At 50.1% G+C, this 11,497-nt stretch overlaps 1 protein-coding gene across 1 annotated transcript in view; it reads left to right on the top strand.

The window, feature by feature from the left end:
- Window positions 1-7,444: 7,444 nt before the first annotated feature.
- Window positions 7,445-11,497, top strand: part of PGBD5 (piggyBac transposable element derived 5) — a 42,635-nt gene continuing 38,582 nt past the window's right edge. The window contains exon 1 of the mRNA XM_011965463.1: window positions 7,445-8,059. Within this exon, the coding sequence (XP_011820853.1) occupies window positions 7,646-8,059 (414 nt within the window). The 5' untranslated portion in view covers window positions 7,445-7,645. The remainder of the gene's footprint in view (window positions 8,060-11,497) is intronic.

Here is an 11,497-nt window from a genome sequence, read left to right as displayed (position 1 = left end):
AGTACAGTGGCATGATCTCAGCTCACTGCAACTTCTGCCTCCCGGGTGCAAGCAATTCTCCAGCCTCAGCCTCCTGAGTAGCTGGGACTACTGGCACGTACCACCACGTCCAGCTAATTTTTGTATTTGTATTACAGGGTTTACACCATGTTGGCCAGGCTGGTCTTGAACTCCTGACCTCAGGTGATCCACCCACCTTGGCCTCCCAAAGTGCTGGGATTACAGGTGTGAGCCACCATGCCTGACCAGCTTTTATTTAAACCTTTAGGGACTCCATACAACTATTCTGTGGTTCATATTTCCTGTGAACAACTTCAGCTCAGATGCTGATTCTAAAGCTATTTTCTTTTTATTGCTAACTTCTTTGCCAACCACTGTGTTGTGTTAGCATGAGGAATACCTTCCAAGTGCACAGACACATGCGTGCACATGCATGCAGAGTTTATCTTCTCTGTTCCTAACAAGAAAGCCCTGCTGCTTGATACGTTTATGCAACTGAAGCTGTACTTAACGTTTTCTGGCAGTTTCTGCATGTTTTCTAAGGGCTCTACGGAATGGTTAGCCACTTCAAATGTCCTTGGTTAGAAGATACCATTTAGGAGGTTAACACTAATCTGAACATAATTTTGGAATATTCGTAGGCATGTAGGTCAGACCTGTGCAGAAAGGGGAAGCCTTCACACTCCTCACAGCCATCCAGTGAATTAGGTGTAAGTTATTTCACCTTTCTACCGAGATTGAAAGGTGCCAAACCCAGTGGTGTCCGGAAGTGAGCCAGGACTCAATCCCGAGGGCACCTACCACTGTGGGAATACCCCGATAGAGCTGAGAATCAAGTTTGTTTATTTTGGTCACTTAGTCGTGAACAAAGAGGTTGAACAAGGGAAAAAGTCTTTGAAGCACTCAGTGACTGAGTGGCTGAATTCTACAGTTGCGACTTGAACCCCAGGGGTTTACTAAGTGGACAATAGGCTTGTCCTTCATCTCAGCCCCATGGGGGAAGGAAAAAGGGATGCAAGAGAAATGGTGATTACTTTAGCTGAAGATAAGGACCAGATGCAGCTGGCATTGAGCAAACAATGAGATTGGCTGTTTCCTACATTGTCCTTTTTTAGGGTGTAACTTTGTGTCTGAAATGATAGGAATATTTTTGTGGTGTTGTAGAACATTCCTGTTATATTTTTGTACCTGTTTGATTTAGCCTGGAGATAAACGATTCCATCCTCTTAAGCCCTTCATTTAAAATATTGATTCTATCTGTATCGCAAAACGGCTGACAGTTTGAACCAAAAAATACCAGCGTAGGCAAAATGCAAAATGCCCTTTTCACCAACCCCCGCAAAACCAGTGCTTGAGGCTCTAAAGGGCTGCAGTTTAGAAGGCACATAAAGCCACCTTTTTTTTTTTTTTTTTTTTGAGATGGGGTCTTGCTCTGTTGCCCAGGCTGGAGTGCAGTGGTGCCATCTTGGCTCACTGCAACCTCCACCTTCCAGGTTCAAGCAGTTCTCCCTGGGCCTCCCGAGTAGCTGGGACTACAGGCGTGCACCACCACACCAGGCTAATTTTTGTATTTTTAGTAAAGACGGGGTTTCACCATGTTGGCCAGGCTGGTTGCGAACTCCTGACCTCAGGTGATCTGCCTGCCTCGGCCTCCTAAAGTGCTGGTATTACAGGCATAACCCACCATGCCTGGCCAGAGCCACCCTTCTCTTCCTGATGGGGTGAGGGTGGGGATTAGTCCCACCTGTGGGGTGCTCAGCTGGCCTCCAGATCTGAGTGAAGGGAGAGAGCAGGAGCGGCTCCCAGGACCTGCACTGCCAAGGCCTAAAGCTGCCATCTTGCCTGTGTGTGCGAGATCACGTGACCCTCTTACCCACTGTGGGGCGGTTCCCACTTGATCATAAAGAAACTGAAATGCAGAGAGGTTGTGTGTCCCGAATTCTCAGGCCATCTCTTACCTGGGACTCTGCAGGCCCACCCCGACTTGATTTCCTAGATGGCGTGGGCATCCTCAGGGACGTGACTGAGAGGTGTGCCCACCGTGCTGTCTTTCACTCCTCGTCCCACCCACCCACTCAGGCCTCCCTAGACGCACAGGTGTCCCTGGCTGATGTAACCTTGTCACCAGGCATTAGCACGGGGACTGTTGCCATAGAGACCCAATGCTTCCCACTGAACTTAGAAAAGATGCTCCTCCCCTTGGGTGGGCCAAGGCCTCTCCCCTCCCCTTTGTCATCCAGTGGTCAACAGGTGTAAGAGGTAGACATGCTGTATACGAGGCTCCAAGGACACAGAACACACCAGCCTTGACCTCTGCCTTCACACTTTAGCTGGGGTCGGGGGACGGGCCACACAAGCAGACCAAAAACGAGCATGAGTGGCCGATGGAACAGCTGTGAACTGTGCTAAACCCAAGGAGAGGCACCGAGTCAGGCCTGAGATGAAGAAGCCGGCCTGGGGGTCAGGAGGGTCCCCCAGAGGGTGATGCTTCTTGAAGCTGGAGCCCCAAGAGGGCTTCCTTCCAGGAGGATCAGGCCCTGAGGTGGGAAAGAGCTTGCCACGGTCCAGGTCTGACACAGACTTCCCTGGTAAGCCTCCACAAAGGTCTGTCATCCAGGCCAGAGGCAGCGACTGCTGTGGATGGAGGCAATGGGCCTGCCTTGGCCGCCCTGTAATCCATTCCCCGTGCCCTGCACACCTGTAGGGAAACTCAGTTCAGAGCATGGAGGTGAAGGAGCCGGTAGAGGAAGTTAAATCCCAGCCAGGTCTTACCTGACTGCGGGAACAGCCACCAGATCCTCCCCCAACCCCTTGTGCAGCAGATCGAGCCTGCTGAAGTTGCAAGAACATGGTCACGTGGTGCTCACAGTCCTTCACTGGCTTCCCGCACCCTTGGGCAAGTCTGAGCCCTGTGACAGCGACCAGGCCCTCACGCCCCACTGATGCCTCCAGCCCCACCCACTCCCCTTCCTGCTCAGTTGCACTAATTTCAAGGCATTCTCACTGGCCACAGGACCTCTGCATGAGATGTTCTCACTGCTGGAAATACCCCGAAACTCCCCACTGGGGCTGATGGCTTTTCACCAGTCACCCTTTTAAGCCCATCTCAGGGAGTGCCTCCAGGAAGCCTTTAGGATCCTGCCTCCCCTGAGGCCTGGGTTTGGGGGCCCCTCTCGTGGGCACAGCTCTCCTCCAAGCCTGGCTCCTTGTCTGCTGCCTGCTCCTCTTACTACCTGGTCAGCTCCTGGCGAGGGAATAGCGAGTCTTAACTCCTTTCTACTTTCAGGATCCATATGGTGCTCAAATGCCCATTGAATGAGTGGTTTCCCTAATTGCCCTTGCGTTATAATCCCCTTTATAAATGGAACATCTCCTTTTCTAGTCACTGCTGAGGAGAGGGAATCTGTTTCCTCTCTTGGGGACGGGGAGAGAGGGGATCCCTTTGGGGGATTGGGCATTACCAAGCCACTATACATGCTGCCCTGGGTCTGAGGGAGTGGGGAACCGAGGTAGGTGGTGTGATGGGTGCCTTGACATTAATTGCCTAGTGGGGCGGGGGAAGGAAAGGACATGGCAGAATGAGTTTTGTCTGGCAACGCACCATCAGCATGCAGAACCCTTCACCCTAGCCCAGACACCGAGGTACACCGAAGCAGCACCTCCTCTTCCTCCTCCGGGTCTCCCCCACCTCCTCCTTCCCAATTCCACTCTGCCTTTGATTTTTTTTTTAACCCACATGGGTTCTCCATTCTGCTTCAGAGTTACTGTAGCTGTGCATTTTCATCCTGAGTTATTCCCAGCAACACATGAGCACTGTGGAGGTGGAGGGAAGTGTTGGGTTTGGAAGAGGGAGGAGGATGGGAAGACCATCCCATGACTTCAGTTGTATGTGGGTACCATGTGTAGGAGAGTCATGTAGATGGGACAGAAGGGCTGCTGCTAATAACCACAGCAGGTGCGCTCAGGCTGGCCTGGGAGGAAGGCCTCCCCAACCGTGAGTCACTTAGAGTGGATGCCCTTGGGCTGCATCCTTCCAATTCTGAGGTCCCGTTCCCTCAGTTGCCAAATGGGATGATGCCTCATGTAGATGTTATGAGGATTACATGGGTGATATCTGGGAAAGCTCTCCATAGACAGATCCCAGTCTTATCTTGGCTGGGGGTGCTGCCCATGCCAGGGCCATGTTGTTAAATGGTCCTTGTTATTAACTTGTTGATAAGGAGTGGCTGTATTAGTCCATTCTCACGCTGCTATGAAGAAATACCTGAGACTGAATAATTTGTAAAGAAAAGAGGTTTAATTAACGCACAGTTCCGCATGGCTGGGAAGACCTCAGGAAACTCACAATCATGGCGGAAGGGGAAGAAAGGCACCTTCTTCACAGAGCAGCAGGAAGTAGAAGTGCAAGCAGGAGAAATGCCAGACGTTTATAAAACCATCGGATCTGGTGAGACTCACTGTCACAAGAACAGCATGCAGGACCCGCCCCCATGATCCCGTCACCTCCCATGAGGTCCCTCCCCAACACGTGGGGATTACAATTCAAGATGAGATTTGGGTGGGGACACAGAGCCAGACCATATCACTGACTCCTGAATAGCATTTCTTTCCTGCCTTCCCTTCCTCCTTCCCTCCACAGGTCACAGTGATTCACCTGTGCCAGGACTTTTCAAATCCCAGTAATCAGCAACTCAAAGAGGCCAGGGAGAATGCTTGTAAATCAAAACCAAACAGTTAAGAGGGAGCCGGCCACTTCCCAGTATCTTCATGAAGCAGCTGGCCCAGGCCAGGGGTTGCATGTGAATTCATTTTGAAATGACCTAGGAGGCAAAATTACTTTCAACATAACTTTAAGCAGAGAAAATTCCATTCTGCTTCGTCAGCATGATGTAGCAATTAAAATGCTGGTTTTCCTCCTCTTTGAGCACTATCCTTGAATAATTGACGGCTACACCCACCAGAGGCTGCAAGGCTGTGCTGAAATAAAATGATTTTCATTAGGAGTAGGTGTGGAGCTTCAGGCTACACCTGCGGAATTGGCCCTCATTCTTACTGGCCTCATCTTCATGCCAGCCAAGACCTCTTCCTCCAAGACCTGTTTGGTGCCCAAAGAACAGTTGGTGGAAGTGATGTATGTGGTGCCACTTTATCCTCCAGGCCTCTGTTGCTTCTGTAAAATGCAGACAGTTAGAGTCTTCCTTGGAAAGCTCTCGGCCTGGCTGTCAATGAATTTCTGTTGATGATATCTCGATAAAAGTTACCAAGCCTCGGGAACCTCCCTTAGGGCCAGGCACCAGGCGAGGTGCATTATTCACATGATCTCATTTATTTCACGTTGCATGACAGCCTTTCAAAGTAGGTATTTCTGTGTCCATTTCTACAAGAAAACTAGAGCTAGGAGGGATTAAGCAATTCCTCTAAGACTGCAGTTAGCTAGAAGTAAATTTAGGGTGTCAGAGCCCCAAATCCATCAACTTAGGCTGTCTCATGCACATTGTCTCCTTTATTTTTCTGCAGAAACTTGTTTTTCAGAAACTAAATCAGTAATAAAGGAAGGCTGGAGAGAGTGATGATTAAAATCTGAAGAATAAGAACAACTTTTGTTAGAAATCTATATACAGGTGGGGTGCAGTGGCTCTCACCTGTAATCCCAGCACTTTGGGAGGCCGAGGCAGGCCAGTCTCTTGAGGTCAGAAGCTCGAGACCAGCCTGGCCAGAGATAGGCAAAACCCTGTCTCTACTAAAAATACAACAATTAGCTGGGCGTGGTGGTGGGCATCTGGTAATCCCACTACTCAGGAGGCTGAGGCAGGAGAATCGCTTGAACCCGGGAGTTGGAGGTTTCAGTGAGCTGAGATTGTGCCACTGCCCTCCAGCCTGGGCAACAGAGACTCCATCTCAAAAAAAAAAAACAGAGAAGAAAAGAAAAGTCGATATACAGATGCAATAGAAGCAAATTTTGTCTCCTACAAATCTCTACATATAGTTAGCGTACCTTAGGTTACTACATAGAATTGTAAGCCATAGCTCTTTAAAAATATGTGTGTGTACACACATGCAGAGTCATGCTTCACTTAATGACAGGGATACATTCTGAGAAATGCATGTTAGGTAATTTTGTTGTGCAGACATCATGGAATTTATTTTACAAACCTACATGGTACAGCCTCCTACAAACCTATACTATATGGCATAGCCTATGGCTCCTAGACTACAAACCTGTGCAGCATGTGACTAGTGAATACAGTACAATAGGCAAGTGTAACATAATGGTAAGTATTTGTGCATCCAAACATATCTAAACATAGAAAAGGTATGGGAAAAATACAGTATTATAATTATATGGGACCACCATCCTATATGCAGTTATTGTTGACTGAAACATTCTGGGGGGCGGGGGGGGGGGGGTGTGTGTATTCAAAGGGCTGCATTCGTCAAAAATTGTGAGGTTTTATCCTATATGTGAAATTATCTAAATAAGCCCCTTCAGATTTAGTCCATAGTCACCACAGAGTTACTGCATAGGGAATGCTTAATGAAAATTGCTTTTTCCTAGGTGGAATTTTTCAGGCCCCAAGTGGTGAAAACGTTTTACTTACAAAACCGCTTCAACTTACCAGAAAATGAAAGCCAGAAAGCCGTAGCCAGGCCCCTGTATTAGAAACTCCACGTGTCTTTGCATCTCCTCCCTGCCCTTATGTGCCCTTTCTCTTCAGATCAGTATTTACCGAATGTGCCAGATTTGTAAGAACTTGCATTCTGCCCCACACTCCCAGGGAAAGCATGGCGTCTGCAGGGGAGGGAGGAGCCCCGTGTGATGGCGTGGCAGGAACAGGAGGGGCTGTTCTCTGCTGTCTAGGGGGAGTGTTGGAGTGCCTTTTGTTTTTAATTGTTTTATATATAAACATATTTATACATCGATGTATTTGTAAAATCTGTATTTTTAAATGTGTATATGTGTATGTGCCTGTGTATGTATGTGTGTGTACATGTATGTATGTGTATATATGTATGTGTACATATATGTATATATATGCATGCTTCCTTCCTTGTACAGAGAAGTACCCCAGACTGGCAGACGGTGCTTTTAATTTGTATGTATAAATATGCATATTTTAATTTTAAAACGTTGATGTATACATTTATACGGTATATATCTCTAAACATACACATTTATGTGTGTGTGTACATCTCTAGTTAAGACTCGGCTTGTGCCCCGAGTGTGTGAAACTCCCCAGACCGACACGGGTTCTGTGCTACGCGGGTTCTGGCGAGCAGGGACGCGACTGCGCCCCCCGAGGGCGGTTCTCCGGTCTGGTGTGGAGATGCAGGCTGCACCTTGCACTCCGGATGTCGGGGCGTTCGTTCCCGTGGTGTCTGGGAGGAGCCGCGCTCCCACACAGAGCAGGAGAGCTGGCTGTTTTGGAGCAAAGGGGGTTACAAAAGCTACGGGAGCCAGCACTGTCGGGTGGTTGCAGCAGCTTCTGGAAGGTTGGAGGGGAAGACGGTAGCATTGGAGGCAGTGGGGGCACTCGGGCAGGGACGCAGGGATTGGAAATGCAGCCGTTCTGGTGTTGAGTCAGGGTGTGGCGGCCGTGCTAAGGAACGCTCCGCCTGGCTTTGGGTTTCAGGTCCCACCCGAAAGATGCCCCCCAGCGCCAGTGCCGTGGACTTCTTCCAGCTCTTTGTCCCAGACAACGTCCTCAAGAACATGGTGGTGCAGACAAACATGTACGCCAAGAAGTTCCAGGAGCGGTTTGGGAGCGACGGAGCCTGGGTGGAGGTGACGCTGACGGAGATGAAGGCGTTCCTGGGCTACATGATCTCCACCAGCATCTCCCACTGCGAGTCCGTCCTCAGCATCTGGAGCGGCGGCTTCTACAGCAACCGCAGCCTCGCCCTCGTCATGAGCCAGGCCCGCTTCGAGAAGATCCTCAAGTACTTCCACGTCGTGGCCTTCCGCTCCAGCCAGACCACGCACGGGCTCTACAAGGTTCAGCCCTTCCTCGACTCATTGCAGAACAGCTTCGACGCTGCCTTCAGGCCTTCCCAAACCCAGGTGAGGCCCGCGCAGGAGGTAAGAGCTCGGCCAGGTGTCCTCGCTCTCTCGGCCAGGTGTCCTCGCTCTCTCGGCCTAGCCTTGTCTGTCGGCAGGGCTTTGGGGTGTCCTGCCTGCCCTGAGTTCACTTCAAGGTCACCTCTGCTATTCTTCCTTTCCATTAATCCACATAATCCAAACGAGATCGAAGGGGAATAGTAATAATAGCTCCAGCCCTCAGAGAAGTCAGAATTCAGTGTTTTGCTCTGAGAGGCAATCTTCCTCCTCTTTTCTCCCTATCCTTCATTTAATTATACTTTCCAAATGATGTTTTGCTCAGGTGAATATTAATTTTATTGTCATATTCTCTGAGAATGACCTCACCTGTTGGCGATGAAAGGAGGCTAGAAGCGTCCTGGGTGGCAGAGGGAGTGAGCCTGGAATTAGAACCATTCTTCAGACTATCAGGGGTTACTTACGGCCACACACAGCAGAGCCAGAGTCTTTGGATGAGGGTTTGGCAGAGTTCCGGGCATCACTGGTCTGATTCCCTAATACTTTCCCCAACCAATTCCAGAAGAAAAGGTTCTGCCTACTCTCAGCTCCCGAGCCCCTCCCTGCCTTCCGCTGGTATCCACTTGCACCTGGGACAATAGCACCTGGCCCTGGGGAGACAGAACACCAGAATCTTCCTCAAAAATTGCCCTGCTGGTCTAGCAAACTGATGAGATGGCTAATTTCCAGAGATGTCTGTAACCCGAACCAGGAAGTTCTTGGCCCATGTGGGCCCCATTCGCTTTGACTTGGTCTGTGTGGCAGCAGAAGTTCAGTTCAATTTTATGTATGTGTTTAGAGACCCATCGCACATCTCTCTCTCCTGTGCTGCTTCTAAGGCTCTTCTAAATAAACCTCCAATTCTTGTTGACATTCTCCTGTAGGTCCTCTCTCTCTCTATAGTGTGCCTTTCCCGCACACAGCTGAAAATCACAGGGTTTTGTGGGGAAGGTAGTGCCCTATTTCATGTCTGCTGGAGCCTTCCATTCTCTCTGGATCATTCTCCCCACTGTCTGGTGAACATGTTAGGCTCGTTACGATTTCCAAGTGTTTGCAGCATGCCTTCTGACCCCTGGAACGCCTTGCCTTCTTCTCTCTGCTTTGCAAATGCATCCACTCTCCAGGGCCAGTGTAAGGCCCACAGTCCCATGTGGATTCCCTGTTATCTGAATTCCCCCCAGTAATTGATGGGGCAGCCAGATGCCACTGCACCTCATCCTCCAGTGTGTCATTTACCTTCCTAACAAGAAGTGGAGACTTGTGAGGACATGAGCTCTGCCCTATAACAGGCCCTGTGATAGGCCCAAGGACGGGCCTGAGCACATTATCTTTTCTTTCACTAAATACTTGCTTGGTTGAATATGAAGCAAATGAGAGACAGTTGCCTGGATGCAAGAGAAAAATAACACATTCAGACCATGCTGGGGTCAAACATTTGGAGCGGTGCTACAGAAGGCTCTGTGCCCGCTGTGCCTAAGTATCTGTCAAGAGGTATCTGTAATGGAAGTCCAGGGTGAGTGCCCGGCCTCTCTGACACACTTCAACATCCACTAGGAATTCTGAGATTTGTGGGCTCGCCTCTCTGCAGCTCCCAGGTACAGGTACCCTGAGGGGAGGCCCAGCAGCGTTGCTGAGCCCGGCTGGGTGGGCAGTGGCTGGACTGCAGGTGGGCAGGTAGGCAGGTGTCCGAGGGAGCAACTCTGCCCTCCTTAGCACGTGGCTCAGATGGGCAGTGCTGGGTTACCAGGAACAGGGAGAGCCTAGAAGGATGATCCTGTTATTCTGCCGCTCACTGCTTGTATTTGCTTCCAGGTGATGAGGCTTGCAGAAGCAGGGCCTGAGATGAGGCTTAATCTGGGGAAGGGCTCTCAGGTCATGTTTAGGGCTTTTTCCCCTTTACTTTTGCTTTCACGTTTCCACCTCTTCCTCCTCCCTCTCCTCAGGCTCATTCTGCTGTCCTTCTATTACTTTGTATTTTGTTTTTATTTTACTATATATGGGAAATTACATTTTCTTCTTGCTACGTTTTCTACTCAGTACTCCTCCGTGGCAGTGAGGATCCCAGCAGGACACAGATGCTGAGCTCTATCTAGAAGTCCAGCCGAAGAGATGCTGATGCAGGGACTGTTGCTAGGGGCGCAATCAGCATTAGGGGAGACCCGAAGGGAGCAGAGAAGGCTGTAGCCCACGGGGAGGCCTCAGGGCAGGTGGGCAGAGCTTTACCTTGAAGAAGCAGATCTATGGCCACTCCTTGGAGCCTATTTTTATTATGCCATTTCTTTTTTCTTTATTGTCTTATCATTGGGAAAAGTTATATAATCATGTTATCAAAAAGTTGAAATAGAGGAAATAAGTTTGAAATAAGTTGAAGGGGCTGATCGTAGGTCCCTCCCCTTACTCCCTTGCTCTCTGGCCTCTTTCTGATGACTCCCACTTGGCTGAGCAAGCCAGAAACTGGGGGCAAAGAAGCTGGCTGGGATAGTTTGTAAGAGGCTGACCTCCAGGCCTCAGCGCAGAGTCCGCAGGATGGAAAGTGACCCTGGGGGGCAAACAGAGAACACCCAGCTCACCCCATCGTACAGCCTGGGGCATGAGGCTCTGGGAGAGTCAAAGGGTTGACTGGTGCCACGCAGCCTGTTGCACCAGCTCCGTGTCAGTAGGCGTGGAGCAGGGTAAGTCAAAGGAGATGAAGTCATAACGAGAGTACGGTTGGGTGTTGACTGTGACCAGAACCTCATGCTTCCTGGGGCTTCCTGTACATCACCTGTGCCTTCCGTTCCCTAGAGCAGCAGCCTGCCCCATCTGCTGAGGATGCCCCGGGCTTTCCAGTTTGGGTGGGCCGGGCTCTCCGAGGGACTTGCAGGCCTTGTCATTCCCCAGGCTGCCAGCATTGGCCCGCCCTGCTCGGCTCCTGCATTTATGCTCTTCTCAGAGACACATCTGCCACTTAAAGAAGGAAGAGGGTTCTTGTCCTGATCCTTGATTGGAGAAGCTGGAAGCTCTAAAGGAGCCTTGGATTCCTAGCTTTCCTGCTCTGTGAAAATCCCTGTTGGACCCTGGAACATTCAGCTCACAGAGAGGCAACGATTTGCTTGTAAGCCTCAGGGCTTTCTGGGAGGGTCTTCCTCTCTGCCTGCAGACACCAGTTGGAACAGTTCTCTTCCCATTGCCCTCATCAGGTGTGTGTATGGATCAGAATCCCAGGAATCATTCTGCACCCGTCCCTTACACCATCCCTCGGGGCTGCACTCCAAACACGCAGCACACTCACCTCACACACTCAGCTCACTCACACCCTCCAGCCTGCAGTCTTGGGAGCCTTTTTATTCCAGCAGCTGCGACCCTTTGGTATGAGTTTGGTCTTAGAGTCTTCAGAGGATTCCCAGAATCTAGCAGTAACCAAAG

The sequence above is a fragment of the Mandrillus leucophaeus genome, unplaced genomic scaffold, assembly GCF_000951045.1.
Source record: "Mandrillus leucophaeus isolate KB7577 unplaced genomic scaffold, Mleu.le_1.0 Scaffold728, whole genome shotgun sequence".
Taxonomy (NCBI): domain Eukaryota; kingdom Metazoa; phylum Chordata; class Mammalia; order Primates; family Cercopithecidae; genus Mandrillus; species Mandrillus leucophaeus.
Note: the sequence above shows the minus strand (reverse complement) of the source record. Positions and strands in the feature narration are given on the sequence as shown.